General features: G+C 48.0%; 2 protein-coding genes and 1 long non-coding RNA gene across 3 annotated transcripts; 1 reads left to right on the forward strand and 2 right to left on the reverse strand.

Moving 5' to 3' along the window:
- Positions 1–588: 588 nt before the first annotated feature.
- Positions 589–9,209, forward strand: LOC115314808 (protein ALP1-like). Its single transcript, XM_040500197.2, has 3 exons — positions 589–891; positions 3,180–3,387; positions 8,676–9,209. Exons 1-3 carry the CDS (start codon positions 589–591, stop codon positions 9,065–9,067), a joined length of 903 nt encoding a protein of 300 aa, XP_040356131.1. The 3' UTR covers positions 9,068–9,209.
- A 903-nt stretch (positions 9,210–10,112) lies between these two features.
- On the reverse strand, positions 10,113–12,796 carry LOC121836360. The gene is made up of 3 exons (XR_006077898.1): positions 12,648–12,796; positions 11,874–12,021; positions 10,113–10,291 (listed from the first exon to the last, which is right to left on the reverse strand). It is a non-coding gene; the product is annotated as an uncharacterized LOC121836360 (long non-coding RNA).
- A 488-nt stretch (positions 12,797–13,284) lies between these two features.
- LOC120838408 lies at positions 13,285–15,691 on the reverse strand. Its single transcript, XM_042291370.1, has 3 exons — positions 15,590–15,691; positions 14,355–15,041; positions 13,285–13,290 (listed from the first exon to the last, which is right to left on the reverse strand). Exons 1-3 carry the CDS (start codon positions 15,689–15,691, stop codon positions 13,285–13,287), a joined length of 795 nt encoding a protein of 264 aa, XP_042147304.1.
- Between the last annotated feature and the right edge of the window lie 659 nt (positions 15,692–16,350).

Consider the following 16,350-nt stretch of genomic DNA (forward strand, 5'->3'; position numbering starts at 1 on the left):
CTTTCCCGCTACGGTATCCGCAGTCCGCTAGGACCGCCGCAATATGTACCGTAGCGGACCCACGCATTCATGTTTTAGTGGCGGGTTCGCAACCTTCGCAATTCGCTATCGTTGCGAGAGCTAACGCAACGCCACAAGCGACTCTTTCAGACACTAAAGTTTACGTAAAATAATTTATTTTAGTCTAATTTTTAGTAATCGCTTACTAGCGCCACTATTTATATTTTATATTTCTTTTTAAGTTGACTAAAGTGCTCATATCTGCATATTTTGTAAATGAGCACAACTGATAGTCACGCTGGCCAATGCGATCCAATCTATGTCAAGCCAGTCAAGCGTAAGGTAGCCATCACAGCCATTCGGCCATCCCTCGGACGCTGCCGCCTTGTCGTGACTCGTGTTCGTGCCATCGTGCCTCTTGCTATGAATCGCGGCGGGATCTTCTCCGACCCGCTAGTTCTCTCCGCTCTTAGCTGGCGCGAGATTGAAGACGCCTATTTATTACTAGAAGAACCTCCGAACCGCCGTTTCAAGTCCGAGCGCGGTTTGTAGAACGTAGACCGTCTAGACGATGAAATGTTTAGAAGTATGTTCAGGTTCAGGAAGGAGCACATCGGAGAGCTTCAGCGTGCTCTTTTGATGCCGGAGACGATCACGTCGGCGCAAGGTGTCCAAATGGACGGAGAGGAAGCCTTGTACGTGACACTACGCCGTTTGGCTTACCCAAACCGATGGATCGACCTTGAAGGGATCTTCGGCCGTCATTCGAGCGTGCTCTCAAGCGTCGCCTCGAAGGTCATGCGCCACATCAACAACACCTTCGGGCACCTGCTGGACGATCTAAACATCCACAACTGGCTCGACGTGGCAAAGTTGGAGCAGATGTCTCGGGTAAGGATCTCCACACCTGGCAAAACAGTACTCGTACAGTGGCGTAGACACGAAAGGTGTTCAAGGGTCAAAACACCCCCCGAAATTTCAACGTTCCTCTTTACCCCTTTCCCTTTTCCCCCTCTCAATTTGTGTGTGTGTGTGTTTGTCTGGTGTCAGTTTGTGTGGGCAACGTTTACAAACATTACCCGCAGACAGTTAGTGTGGGTAATGTTTACTAATGTTCAGCACGCAAGTCGTGAAAGCAATGAGTTCAATAGCCAAGCCGTCACTTGACGCTTTGTCAAGAATGATTATTGACCTACAACTTCAAGCGTGTCCTCAGGGTCTCCAACAAGAGTTGGCACATTTACGTCTGGCGGCATCGTCCTTCCTAAGTGAGGACGATGTTGTGACCAACGTCAAATAAACTTTCTGGGGAAGTTCTGGTTTGGACAACAGACGTGGAAGGACCGCACCACTTAGCACGTCTCAGCGGTACAGGCAACTTGCTTTTGCCCGGAGGCCTTGTATCCTAATGTAAACCGCCTGCTGCGAATCCTAGGCACCGCACCTGTTAGCACTGCTGAAACGGAATGTTCGTTCTCAAGACTTCAAAGACTCGACTCATAGTTAAGAGCTTCATTGTCCCAATAGCGCTTGCTAGGGGTTGCGCTTCTGAACATGCACCGGAACATCTAAGTCAGCCCCGAAAGTGTCCTCCCGCCAACTCTATTGACCGATGGCGGCTCCCACTAAATCTTTAGACCCCACAAAATGATTGAAATTGGCACTTTTTTCTGCTCCTTTCTCGTAAAATGGCATCAAAGAATGTAAAGAACCCAAAGCATGACCATAGCACGACCATTTCTGAAAATGGTGATCTACGCATGCAGGCACATAGGCAGGAGTTTGTTTCGGGGGGGGGGGGGGGGGGGTGTCGCGGGGTTGCCCATGACAAAATGCTGCTTGAGCGGGAGAGGAAGTCCCAGGAAAATGGAAGAGTTCGGGGGGGGGGGGGGGGGGGGGGAAGGGCCGCATGGGTTCCCCCTGGCTACGTGCCTGCAGAGCCATATATGTAAATAGTTTGGTCAATGGGAGGTGCGGGCAGAGCCAGGGCGTGCGGCAGACTCGGAAAGAGGGCTTGGCATGCTCTCCTGACCAACCAGAAGCCGAAAAGAATCCCCTAGCGGTGGTAGCGAGAAACAGTTCTGATCAAAGGTATATGCTCGTAAAAGGTTAAATAAGCGCGTAAGAGTAAAGTGTAGTAACTCTTTGTGGTTAAAAGTGGGGTTCACGTGTTGTTTTGATCATAATTATGCAGAGAGATGTAAGAAACGAATGCGCCGCGCAACTCTGTTTTGCGCGGACAGAGTGTGACCGCTCGGACGGCAGATTCTCGGCGCTTGGCGTACGGATTATTTCGATCGTATCGCTAGTCGCACTCTTCCACCATCATTTTGGATGAGCGTGATTGAAACATCACATGTACCACATTTTCAGCCACCGAGAGTTACTCCAATGCGGTTATCAGGTATGTTTCTCGCGACCACCGCCAGGGTATTATTTCTGGCTTCTGGTTGGTCACATTCAAATTTCTGAAGATGCCCTGGAACACGCCCAGCTTGCTTTCGGCCACTGGCGCCTCCTCATTTGTCTCCTATACTTCCCAACGAATGGCCAAACTCTCTCCATATATGGCTCTGCGTGCCTGCACACAGGAACAATGAGCATGATGTTTCACCTGCTCATTGCCCCAGTGCACATTGCAATTTTTATGTTTAATCATATTTTAAACTTCACTATTCTCTGGCACCCTTCTGTAATTTTTAGTCATTGGATACCTGAGTGTTCCGCAGAGAAGTGTATGCAGACGAAAAGGCAAACAGCGCACAGTAAACGAGGACTAAAGAAAAGGGAAGTGCAAACAGGACAAGTGCTGATCAGTATCAACTAACAACCCACATCGCCAACCCTATTAAGTTGATGCACCGGAATATTTTGTGGGCCTGTCTGGACTTTTTTTGTTCACAGCCCATTATTATATTTTATGATTGTGTGTCTTCGTTGTTCACCATTAAAGTTTCCCTCTTTAAAGATTCAATGAATGAGATGTGGCAAAAAAGGTTGAATTTCTGTCTTCTAAGAAACTGAAAAATAGTAACTAAGATTGTGTTTGTGCAATTTCTTTTCCTCTCTTTTTTTCTTTTTTTTTCATTTTGAACAGTTTGAGCAAAGAAAAACGCCCACTGAAAAAATTTTCTGGGTATGCCTTGCCTCGTCTAAAACTTCATTCTGCTTTCTACCAGGCGGTCCATGCAAAAGGAGCGCCCCTGACGAACTGTTGGGGATTCATTGATGGCACGGCACGCGCCATCTGCCGCCCCTCAGAGTCCCAGGAGGAGTATTTCTCTGGGCACAAGCGCCACCATGTGGTAAAATACCAATCAGTTATGTGTGCAAACGGAATCATTTGCGAGCTTGACGGACCATACAAGGGACGTCGACATGACTCCGGTAAGTGTTGTTGCCTGAGACCAGCGATAAAAAGAGGGTACAGAGCATATCAGTGTCTCGAATGGGAAATTTGAGTCAGAAATAATTTCTTGAAAGGGTTGTGAAACATATGTAGAAAATTCTGAACTATATGCTTATTTGTAATCCTGATTGTCGTGGCGGTGCCACTATCGTATGGTGGCGCCACTAGCACTTTGCATGGCTATAAAAGAGAAGAGATGATAAAGATAAGGAATCCTCATTGGTACTGAAGGAGCAGTGTCACTTTGGCTGCTTCTGCTGTGGCAACAGTGGCGACGAGAAGGCGATAGCATGAGCCTTATGGTGTTTCCCTCATTCCTGCCTGCTCCTGGAAAACCATCTATTCTGTGGAAACAGTGGCAACGTGTGTTTAACAACTACTTGCTTGCTGTGCGAGGCGGCGCCCACTATCATGCTCGGCAGAAGGCCCTACTGCTGCACTGACTCTGGGTTAAGGGCCAATGGATCTTCTACACTCTTTCGGAGACGCGCCCTCCGATACTGGGACTGCGTGAACCACCTCGGCATGTTTGCTCGAAGCGCTAACCGCGGCTAAAGTCAGCCGCAGTACCTAGAAGAAAGACGTTGCCATGCCGACAATTATCGCGTTCATTTAGGCTTAGGAATGGCCAGAATCGAGAGCTATCTAAAAAATGCGGCCAGGTCATTGCTCATGCTTTGAGATTTAAGTAAGTAACGCAAAGCGAAAGCGTCTTCCGCCATTCGCTGACTTACGCGCCCGATATTGCAGCTACAACGACATATTAGTTGCAAAGCGAGAGGCGCTCACTCACCGGGGCATCACCATGATTCCCCGCATCCCTACCGAGCCAGTCACGTGATTTTAAAAGCCCTCTCCTAGGTACTGCGGCTAACTTTAGCCGCGGTTAGCGCTTCGAGCAAACGGGCCCTGAAGTCCAAAAGACACCCACTGCACTGGACAAGTACGATATCGCTCTGGCAGTCCTGGGGAGCTACTTTGCGGCAACTTGAAACGTGTCCGACGCACGACATGGCTTCGGGCAGCGAGTGCAGCTACCTGGGGAATCCATTGACACATTTTTTGCTGAACTACGGGACCTGTCGTCGACTGCGAGTTTGTAGCCATGGTGGACGACCTCATCCAGGACCAGCTAGTTGCAAAGACGTCGATCCACCAGCTACGAGAGCGGCTGCTCCTGGAGGGTACTTGTCTCACCCCGGACCTTGCATTGGTCATCGGTTGTTTGGTCGAAGAAACAATACGCTATTCCAAGGAACTTGTATCAGCTTCAGCAATGCAGAAGGTAGACGCTAAGCCTATGCGGAGCGCCGATCAACCATGGGAAGGTGAGCCTCCGCCCCCTCTGGAAAGAAGTTCTACCGTTCTAGGTCGTCGGGACATCTTGCGAATTTTGGTACATGCAAGACAAGAAGGAAAACATGCACTGCATTTGGAACATTCTGGCATTTTCATGCTGTCTGCATGAGTACCGCCGTCCACATTAATGAAGTCCGCGCCATCAGAGAAGTTGGCTGCTTGGATAGCTGCGAGGATGCCGTCCTCAGTATTCCACAGGTACACGAAAAGCAGTATCTCCATTTCTCTTCATGTCGAGGGGACGGTGTTATATATTTTGGTTTACACCGGGTCAGCAGTTTCGATAATCTCTGAAGATACATATCAGAAGAATTCTGATTCTTCGCTTCGGCTACAGGAATTGGCTGTTAATTTGTTTGATTTTTCGCAGCGGAATATTGGAGTGACAGATTGTTTTGTTGCCGTGGTTGGTTACAAGGAGTGAAACGTTGACGTGCATTTCTACGTCCTATCGAAAGGCACAAACATACTTGGAATCGAGGCCATCGCTTGTTCGCCCCTCAAAGTCAATGGTCAGGCATTGAAGTGTTTCAACACTACGTGTGTGCTGCTGCTCCATGGGAGAAACTTGGAATCAAGATTGTGGGACCTTTGTCATGTGCGCCAAATGATCACTGGTATGCCATTATGTTAATTGACGAATTCATTAAGTGTCCGGAGGTGTGCCTGATGAAGAGTGATGTCGGGAAGTATTGTTTCTTTTTTATGGCCGGTGTTTATTCATGAGGGCTACCCAGCCAAACTTGTCAGCGATCACAATCGTCAGTTCATGTCTGCCGAGTTTGAAGTATTCTTGAAAGATCGGGGAGTGAAAAACACCTTTTCCTCTGTGTATTATTCTCAAAGTAACGGCCAAATTGGGCATTTTAAACGTGTATTCGAGGACTTTGTGCAACTCAGTGCCCACGAGCAACGGCCCCTGAAGGAAGCTGTGGTAGAGTACCTGGGTGTCTATCGATGCACTCCTCACACAGCCAATTGTGAGAAGCCAGCTTTCCTGCTGCACGGACACCGTCCCAAGACGAAACTGGCCATTGTGGGGGGACCATCCAGAGACTTCTTGAGGAACCGGGCAAGACATCTTGCAAGCCTACGAGAGCATATGGCCCAGTACCAATGGAAGTCCAAAGCATACACGGACCCGCCGGGGAGCCAAGGTCAGCCAGTTCGAGCCAGGAGAGAAAGTTTGCATCAAGCTCCCAGTGCACATTCCAAAAGGCCGCACCAGCTGCTGGGCTTTCCAAGAAGGGGCAGAAAGTGTCAATATGCAGCGGCAAAGATCCGCCAATGCAAGTGTTTATTTTTAGGCATACGATTCTGATGCAAGACGAGCTTAATTCTGCGGTTAAAAAATTCACTAAAACCCCACATTTCTTTTACGTTTAGGGCGCCACAATAGAAAGTTCGCCCAAGCGGTGAGGTTGTTGTCATCGACACCATAACCACATTGTAAATTCCGATTTTGCAAAGTGTTTAAAAACAACACAAGGCTCATTGTGTAGTGTTCACTGGTGGTTGCAGGGTTTTTCATTTACAGCCTTGATGAAACAAAAGGCAAAGGGCATCGACATCACGAGCGAGTAAAGCCATTGCAAAAGCTTGCACGACCATAAACGCGTTATGAAAGTGGAGTTACCTGGCAGTTACAAAATGTGTCCTGCAAACTTAACATTCTGAGGCTGTATCTTGGGTGTTAGCTTTGTTGAGGTTTCACTAACACTCCTGCTTTCTACTCCTTCAGCTGCCCTGTTAAGGGGCACACCAATGAAACAATCGCCAGGAATTGCTAGAAACCGCCTGAAAAGTGGTTGCAGAAATAAAGAAGGGCTGAGAGACAATTCTTGCGAATCAATGAGGCGGCATTAGCCATGATCCTATGGCTTGCAAGGCGTGTTACATGAGAATGGCTATTACAATAGCATGACATCAACAAATTGAAATAAGCTGCTCATTTCACAAAAACAAATACAATGGATATTTGAGAACTATAAGGGCAGGCCTCAAGACCTCTCCATAGACCCACCTTCCAGCAACATGGCCAACTAGAGGTTAGCCAAATTTATTGTTTTAAGTTATTGCAAATAATGCACGAATTATGCCAGATGACAACATTTATAGACGCACATTCAAACATCTTCCCAATTAGGCACAAATTGTATAAAGTCCGCAAAAGACTTCACAATAGCCAAAAATCCTTAGTAATATTGAAGGTCTGATGTGCTTCAATAGCCCTTCAATTCAATAAAAGAAATTGAGGGTGCTTTTGGTGGGCACTGACATATATGTAGCTGTAGCTTTCTGATCATATTTTTCATGAGTTATGTTTATGCTTCATATTTATGTTTCTGTATGTTAGACTTATTAATGGGCTTAGATGGGCCAGTTGGTACATTGCAGATGTGTGAATGATTGAGCCAGTGAACACGCAGCATCCACTAAGATGACACCGTCAGGGCATCTAGACGTTCATTGCAGCAGATGCTCTTGCACCCCATCATTCAACAGCACACAAATTTTGGCAAAATACAAGGTGTCATGCGAACTACATAAGGCTTTTGAGATTAGGGCTAGGGGAAACAAGTGCGCCAGCAAAACGTCTTTGGCCCTTTGTACGGATGAGTATGAGTATTTAAAACGTGAGCTGGGTAGGGATTGATTGATGACTGTACGTCCCCGTTGGGAATAATAGTGCATACTTTTTCGGCACTTTATACCCTTTGCTAGACTTATGTTCTCAAATTCTTTTACTCTATCAGTAACTGTTCTACAGCTGTTTCTTTTGTTTTTGTTGTTGTAGAACATGAGGTTTTCCTTGTGCAAGTTTTTGCCTTTTGCTACACACAATGTAAACTGCCTCTTGCTAGAACTGTAAAAGGCGGCAGAGTCTTCATTACGCACTGTGGCTTAGTCTCTTAGCACCTCCTGGTCAATTGGGAAACAAATGAAAAAGGAAGGAAAAGAAAGACTTGCAAATGTTGTAGCTTCCCTGCACTGCATGTGTGCACTTCTCTGCAGTGCGCAGCTGTATTGAAAAGAAGGAGACTCGAGGGGGCATACAACAACAGGATCTACAACACAGAGAAAATGCCGTTAACGTCTCCCAACTGCACTTTTGAAAAACTGGTGAAGTTCCAAAAAGAATAGTCCCTTCGTTAAATTACCCGAGCACCAAGGAGCATGCTGAGAGTTTAGTTACAAGTGCTACACATGATGTCTGCAGCAGTAACTTTTAAAGCGAAAATATAGACCGACACGCTGTTTACAAACAAGCCCGCCTTTGCCCACACCAGGTGTGGGCACTGCGCGTGAGCAGAAATCGAATTTGGGAGGAGTGAAGCGTCTGCGCATGGCGCTGTGCCGCCGACAGCGCCACCGCAGCTGCATGACGTCAGGGCCGCGTGTTGGTCTATAAAACAAATGGTACTTTGCATGTCTGTTTGTCAATGCCTCATTTTGGGTATTTAGTTAAACTTTCTTAGATTGCTAAGGTGAGCGCATGCAGTTCATATACATCCGCAGAGTGCTCCTTGGTGCTTGAGTAATTTGGCAAAAACAGTTGATTAGCGAGTGCATTATGACTAAATCAGCAGTGTCCATAATCCATATGTGGCTGGGTCATGATTGATGGCTTGGAGGAGGAGTTTTAAAGCTTGTTTTTATCTGTGGAGCCCTCAGCATTATGAACACAATTCGCTGTATGGCGATGGGATAGAATTTATTCAAAGTGATGTTGACTTACCTTACAGGAACCTCATGGCATGTCTATACTTTATTTTTTACTCCGGGTAACTTTGTTAATTATTTGTATTGCCTGCAGAAATGCTCCACTTATTTGTGCTAAAACTGAATGTAAATTAATTGCAGATGATTCACACTTAATCTCCTGCATCAATTCATTCCCCTGCAGGTATGCTGCGAGAGAGCCAGCTGTACGACAAATTGTTGCAGTTGGTGGATGGCCACTCATATGTGCTGTATGGTGACCCGGCCTATCCCTTGAGGCCACTTCTGCTCAAGCCTTATGGCTCAAAGGCGACCCCAGCACAAGTGGAATTTAACAAAGCGATGAGTACCGTAAGGCAAGCCGTGGAATGGGGGTTCGGCAAGGTTGTTGCCGAGTTTGCCTTTGTTGATTTTAAAAAGAATCGAAAGATCCGCAAGCAAAAAGTGGCTCTCATGTACAGGGTGGCTGTCCTTCTGTCAAACTGCCACACCTGTATCTACGGAAGCCAGATAACTAGCTTTTTTGATCTTGAACCTCCGACACTGATAGAATACCTCCAGCCCATGTCTAGGTAATAGCTTTTTTTGTTTGATTTTATGTGGCATGAAAGGCTGGCAAATTGCCGATACTTAAAAATGACAGAGTGCCTTTTAAAAAAGCCTCACATTTCTTACAAGTGCAGAACCCAGGGATCCTGGGTTCAATCCCCGCCCCTGCTCGTTTCGATCTGGATGAGCATCGTGTCGGCGTGCGGTCGAGTATCACTACTGCGTGGTGCACGTTAAAGACCCCAGGTTAGCGGTTGTACCGCACTGGCTAAATTGCTCATCTACAGCCGAGACACCAGATGCCCACTGAGGCAGACTAACTTCCGGCTGTATAAACATACACACAACAATTTGTTTTTTGCTTACAAGTGCACTGCCGTGAATAGTTGTGCATGTGACAATACCCAACTATACTTTGTTCACCCTTCAGCTGAGACTGCAGCCAAAGTGCAAGTGCGAGCTAGACCGCACTCCTAGCTTCGAGAGGTGCATTTCTAGCACGAGTGCTTTTTCTGCTTTAAGAACACTTCACAGCAGCTACCCCGAGCTCTCGTGTTTGTGGCATTGGCTGCAGTCTCAGCTTAATGGTAAACAGAGTATGGATGAAGCACAAGGCAATTTCAATGAACTATGATGTAAGTGGGATAGTGCGTGCCATTTTTACAGTAGCAAAATAGATGACAGAAATAGGTGTCTCGTTGCCAAGCTTTCCAAGTAGCAGCTGGTTTTCCTTCAAATCTGCTTTCACCTCGTCGGACTGTGCCATCCAACATGTTTATATTGTACAGTGTGTCTACCTGCCCTCAAGCATTGTACATATATATTTTCAGCAAAATCAAAAACTTGCTGACTATATCAATCTACTTTTTTTCTTCTTCTGATGTGTTTATGGTTAAAACAAGATTTGCCACTGCAAATGGCGTCCTTTATTACTGGAATGTTTTGCAGATCATATTCAATAAAATTTGTCATCTCCATTTATTGGAAGTAGAGCCACAAATCTTCAATTCCTTTTGGCCTGACCGAGCAGGAACTCGAACATGATCCGTCGCTGTTCGGAAAGCTCGCGCCTTTCCTCGGCTCTCGCCTGGGCTTCCTCGGCAAATCGTTCACGCTCAAACTCCAGCCGTTTTTCATCTAGAGCGAGTCTCCGCTCTTCTATATCGAGCTCCCTCTCTCGAATGGCTCGCTCCTGATGACTGCGCTGCTGCAAGAAGGCGGCCACGTCCCCATCGCGAGTTTTCTTCTTTCCTGCAGAAAATCATGTGCAATCAGGAAAAATGACAGCAGAGTGAAAACAGTTCTGATATGGTTCACCCGTACAACGATAAGCAACTGGTTGATTCTAATTTTCTGATATGTTCTCATTAGAATTAAACTTGAGGAAGAAAACAAGAAGGACGGACGACCACAAACTTCTATTGGAAGTTTGTGGTTGTCCGTCCTTCTCGTTTTCTTCAAGTTTAATTATCCTTACCAACCGGCTCGTTCTGTCCTTTCTGATAAGAGGTGCACCCCTGCTTTAAAAGTGCCTTCCACACATTTGAGCCCACATTTGTAGCTCTTGTTGTACCACCTTATGAAGATGAAACTGATTATTGCAAACCAAGCACCTCAAAAAGAATTAACTCACTCGGGTGGGCATTGTCAACAGCTGTAGTGAACATATTTAACCCAATCACTGGCAGCTAATGGAGTCCCCAGGCAAAATCATATTTCATTCACTATGCTTTGAATGTAAATTAAAAATAATTGCAGCCGTTGCACATGGGATACCTAATGCCGGACCGAAGAACCTAGGCTTCAGCACACGTGTAGGTACAGTGCCAATCAAAATAGTGAAGCCTCACTAGTGTGGTACTGCCTGCTGCTCAACCTCCCTTTTTTTGTTAGTCCTGCCTCAACACTGCTGCCGCACTTTATCCAAAGCAACGTAAAGGGCTGTCCATATAGGATTAATTTCCGGCCATTTGCTACATTTGCCGTGACGGAAGTGAAGGCTTTTTTACAATCTATATCCGCCTTCATAGTGTAAAATACCGGACAAGCGCCCACTCAAAATTTAGAGATAATCACGAAAAAATGGGGGATTGGCACTTATCCGGTCATTAATTTTACATATAAATGTACTGTGCATATTTTTTCATATCTTAAAAATTTGGATATGGGTGCTTAATGTGGAATGGGCGGATGCGCGGTATTCTATGGTACATTCTTTTTGCCGCGGGGAAAGCAGGCTACCACAGGGAAGCTTTTCTCCTGACAAAAAGAATGTATGAGAGCAGATGGGAAGCGTAGGAAAACCTCCACTGGAGGTACAGCAAATGCCACGAACGGCAGAAAACATGCCGTTTGGACAGCTCTTATAGGGAGTTTGGGCACTTTCTGTTGATGGTTCACACACTCAAAACAATCAGGTGCTCAACACAGGTGCTTAATTTAGCTTGTGGCATGTAGGTAGCTACATAAGCACCCACTCCTGCAGCTCTTTTCAGCACTGTGCTACCTACTTCGAATTGTTCTTGAAAAAAATGAAATTCCGACAAGCTGCACCCATGAAAAGCAAACAATTTCCAGCAGAAAGAGCTTAGTTTAGACTACTTGCTGAACAACGCAATTAACGAAACATGCAATTTGAGGTTCTTCGTGCTTCGGAAGGCAAAAGTGTTTGACACCGCTCAATTCAGCATGCTTCCTTCCAATTGATTGAGAGTCTTGATGTCTAGTACAAGACTTGCCTGGAGTAGAAATTACTCAAGTAAGATGCAAGTGGTCCTGGAAACACTGCACAAAAAATAATCATAAAATGCTTAGTGAATATTGATATTCATACCTCGCAGTGCCGCAGTTCTTGCCCTAGGTGGTGGTGGTGACCTCGTCCGATCGGACCCATTGGCCCCATCGGTGGACGTCGACTGCGAAGGGCCTCCGGTGGCAGGCGTGGCAACTGCAGGCGTGCTTCTGGCGCCATTCTCACACATCTGCATGAGCAGAAGAGACGCTGGAGACTCCTCACCTGCACATAACGTGTGAAAGAAATTGAGTGAAATCACAGTTTTGGCAACGCTCAGCCTCAAGCACAGGGTTAACCTATTGTGAACCGTGCAAAGGCATTGTAACGAATGCCAGAAGCATCTGTATGTGGCACACTACACAGGCTGAGGTTCTCTTCTAGAGCCTCTACAAACGAAGCAGAGAAGTGTAGGAGAGGCTGGGAGAGGGAGGGGGGGGTGCAGTTGAAAAGGTTGGCTCGGGGAGAGCTAATGGCCTTAAAGAAGGCAAGTTTCTGGGTGAATTTTCTTATTAAGGGTCCTTCCAGACTACAGGCAGCCTCTCGAGTTCTCTGTGGCTTGTGAAACTTCAAGCTTAACTATAAAGATACCTGAATCGAATTATAAATGTATGAAACTAACACCATTCGTTTTTGTAACAAAGTATGTCATCACACATTCCAGTAGAATCAAATTTTCATCTATATCTGTGGACCAGTGTTTGCTCTGTTCGATGGGCACCGCAATGTTTGTTTATGCTGATGCCACAACACTGTAAAGGGCTGTGATTTTTGCAAGACTTCGTGTTTTTCTTTTTTAGAAACCTTTGTGCATACCGTAGTTCAAGAATGTCGGAAATGCATAGTGATGAAGCTCCAAGAACGACACCGATGCCAAGAGTGCTGCGAAAAGCAAAAATCTTGTTTTATGCACAGCCCCTTTCTTCACAAAAGCCTGCAATTGAGATTATTATTCCCCATTTTTATCACTGGAGACTAGGATTTCGGACGCTGGTCTATGCAGATTATACTTGCCCATAATGTTGTCCGAATCTTCGTCCACTACCTCCTCTGCGTTGGCTACGTTCTTCGCAGCAGCGGCTGCTGCATTGATTGCCGTCACAGCTGTCTCCCTGATGGCATTGGCGGCGTGTAGCTCTGCCCTGGCCGAAGCTTTGTTGGTCCTGCTGCCTGGCCCTATGGCGTTGCCCGGCGTCATGCCCACTTTTCTGGGCTGGACCCTGACTTGGTGGCCGAACTCCCTCGCCATGTAATTTATTTCTTGGAGCAGGTGCTCCTTTTCGGAGTATTGCTCCTCTGTGCCAGACCTAATGTTTGAAGAATAAGATGGAAATGATTGCAGCAGGAGTATTTCAATTCAACACAAGGTGATTTAGTATCTTTAATTGTTAGATGTGAGTTGAGTTGTTAAGATTTAGCATATCTGCACGCAACAACCCTGAATTTTATTTAGTCACACCTGCAGCAAATAACTGCCTCATGAAAAGTCATGCTGCATCAACATAGCCATTGGCTCTTATCAAACAGGAATACAAAACTCTGCATCCGATCAATTTTCACATTTTGTCTCATGTGGTCAAGCCACATGGGTACTTAAAAGGTCATCCCCGTGAGCAAGGGAAGAGGAAAATAAAATGTACAGTGGGAATCGATATGAGCTGACTAAAAAACGCTGGCCGGGGCGGTAAAAATCACTGGAAAATCTGGGAAAGAGCAACGCAGACCATCTCTTTATTAATTTCGGAGCATTGGAAATAGAACGAAAATAAAATGCGTTAAACAACGATTCCCTTGCAAAATATATGTTCCGTAAAACAGACTCCCAATTTCACAAGATATAAACTCCGAAAACACGACACCCGTACTATGAATACAAATCTGGCGTATCCGTGGCTGTGCCCTCATTGCATCACCGCTTGCCAGTTTTGCACAGGTCAGTTCAGGCAGTGGATGTCAGAACGAGCCGCAGACCGAATGTTTCGCCGATTTCAGCTTAAAATACGCTCAAGGAACAGAGGTTACTGTACTTACTTTCTTAAGTTCGCCCTGTCCTCTCGACGAAAGTGGCCGAGTAGCAGGTCGCAGCGTTCGCGTATGGCACGAGCTGTGAAGTTTTTCCCGGTTGCTTTGTTGACCATCTCTGTGACTGCTCGCCACCTGTCGTGGTCCTCGAATGGGTTTGTCGCTGCTACCTCTTGTAGCAGCAGAATGTCGTCTGCCACGACGAAGCGCGACCGCACAGCGGGCACATTCAACGCGGCAGACATCGCGGACATCTTGGAAGTGATCGAGAACGCTGGCTCTCCCCGGCCTTCCCTAATCTCGCAACGACTCGTTCTCGCGAGACCCGCGCTAGCACATCCCGCTACCTCCCCCGCTATTTTTGCAGAACAGCGCGCCTCCGCTAGCCTCCGCAGCTCCGCTAATTTTCCGCTAGCAGCGCGCATGCGCCGTAGCGTCGTCGCTCTAGCGTATAGCGTAGCTGGAGAGCCAAAACGATCTACTAAAACTCTCTATTGTCACCATGTCGTCCACATCAACCATGACGTTCACTACTGGTCCCTTAATGCCGTGTTGACCTCCACCGTGCATCAGCCGTCGCAGTTGCATGAAAGGAATTCGTGGAGATATGAGTCTCTCACTCACCGCGTTCAATTGTGGGAGGTGGGCTGGCTTCGGGGGATATACATAACCGTTACTTGAGGAAAGATGAGGAATATGACCCTTGTGCACTGATTGTATGCAGGTCGAGCACAGTTTGAATTGGGTTAGGTCCGAGTTTGGAAATGATTGCTCTAGGGTCTCGTGACATCTGTCCGGTAGCGGTTGCAAGTCGTTTTGGAACCAGAGCCGATCACAGACTGAACATAGCCTCCCAAACGGGTTGTCTCTAAACAGCCGTTGGAAAATTTTTGTTGCACCGTCAGGCTTAGCGATCCTTGCCTTTTGCTTGGCTTCCGCTTCGGCGGCGCTCACTCCTGGCTGCTCTCGGCGGCGGCGATGAGCCTCTGCCTCGGCGTCGCGCACTTCCGGGTCCTCTCGACGGCGGCGATTAGATTCAGCTTCAGCAGCGCTTACTTCTGGCTGCTCTCGACGGCGGCGATGAGCCTCTGCCTCGGCGTCGCGCACTTCCGGGTCCTCTCGACGGCGGCGCTTAGATTCAGCTTCAGCAGCGTTTACTTCTGGTTGCTCTCGGCGGCGGCGATGAGCCTCTGCTTCAGCGTCGCGCACTTCCGGGTCCTCTCGTCGGCGGCGATTAGATTCAGCCTCAGCAGCGCTTACTTCTGGCTGCTCTCGGCGACGGCGATGAGCCTCTGCTTCGGCGTCGTGCACTTCCAGGTCCTCTCGATAGCGGCTTCTGGCTTCCGCTTCGGCGGCGCTCACTCCTGGCTGCTCTCGGCGGCGGCGATGAGCCTCTGCCTCGGCGTCGCGCACTTCCGGGTCCTCTCGACGGCGGCGCTTAGATTCAGCTTCAGCAGCGCTTACTTCTGGCTGCTCTCGGCGGCGGCGATGAGCCTCTGCTTCGGCGTGGCGCACTTCCGGGTCCTCTCGACGGCGGCGATTAGATTCAGCCTCAGCAGCGCTTACTTCTGGCTGCTCTCGGCGACGGCGATGAGCCTCTGCTTCGGCGTCGCGCACTTCCGGGTCCTCTCGATAGCGGCGCTTAGATTCAGCTTCAGCAGCGCTTACTTCTGGCTGCTCTCGACGGCGGTGATGAGCCTCTGCTTCGGCGTCGCGCACTTCCGGGTCTTGTCGACGGCGCCGTTTAGCTTCAGCTTCGGCGGCACGCACTGCAGGATCTTGGCGCCGGCGGCGCTGAGCCTCTGCTCGGGCAGTGCGTTTAGCAGCAGCTGCTTCATCTGACTCGCTCTTTTTGTGAAAAAAGAACTGGCTGATTACGTCTCGTCGTCGTCGTCTTTGTGATATCACTCATGCTGGATCACGGCGCCGGCGGTGCTGACCCTCTGCTCGTGCAGCACGTTTAGCAGCAGCTGCTAAAGCCCCTATATCCTGAGGAAAGTGGCTGCATTGATTGTTGTGGAAATGCTCGAGACACGTGCCGTGCGCCAATTCTGGGAAGAACATGGCGACTGTAACATGGCATTTGAAATCTAAAAAAATTGGGTTGTGTGTGTGTTTATACAGCCTAGAACTTGGTCTGCCTCACAGGGGCGACGAGTCTCCCAGCTGTAGATGAGAAATTTAGCCAGTGCGGTACAGCCGCTAGCCTGGGGTCTTTAGCGTGCATCACGCAGTAGTGATACACGACCGCACGCCGGTACGATGCTCATCCAGATCGAAACGGGCAGGGGTGGGGCTCGAACCCAGGATCCCTGGGTTCTGCAGCGCGAGCTTTCGCTCCACGTGCTCCGAGCTGGTGTGCGCTAGACCACTCGGCCACCGATCCCCCCCATTTGAAATCTAGTTTGAATGTGCGCTGTGCCGCCATGATCTTTCCAAAGTCTGCACGTTGCACGTGCCTTGTGCATCGACGCACCGTGCGCTACTTTAAGACATG

The sequence above is a fragment of the Ixodes scapularis genome, unplaced genomic scaffold (assembly GCF_016920785.2).
Source record: "Ixodes scapularis isolate PalLabHiFi unplaced genomic scaffold, ASM1692078v2 PGA_scaffold2__306_contigs__length_199485367, whole genome shotgun sequence".
Lineage (NCBI taxonomy): Eukaryota > Metazoa > Arthropoda > Arachnida > Ixodida > Ixodidae > Ixodes > Ixodes scapularis.

Coding starts and splice junctions, on each gene's coding strand:
- LOC120838408 (XM_042291370.1), bottom strand. CDS start 15,691: ATGAAGCAGCTGCTGCTAAACGCACTGCCCGAGCAGAGGCTCAGCGCC. Junction 15,042..15,589: donor AGCTGAAGCTAAACGGCGCC/GTCGACAAGACC, acceptor GCTGAAGCAGAG/GCTCATCGCCGCCGCCGAGA.
- LOC115314808 (XM_040500197.2), top strand. CDS start 589: ATGTTCAGGTTCAGGAAGGAGCACATCGGAGAGCTTCAGCGTGCTCTT. Junction 892..3,179: donor AGTTGGAGCAGATGTCTCGG/GTAAGGATCTCC, acceptor GCTTTCTACCAG/GCGGTCCATGCAAAAGGAGC. Junction 3,388..8,675: donor GGGACGTCGACATGACTCCG/GTAAGTGTTGTT, acceptor ATTCCCCTGCAG/GTATGCTGCGAGAGAGCCAG.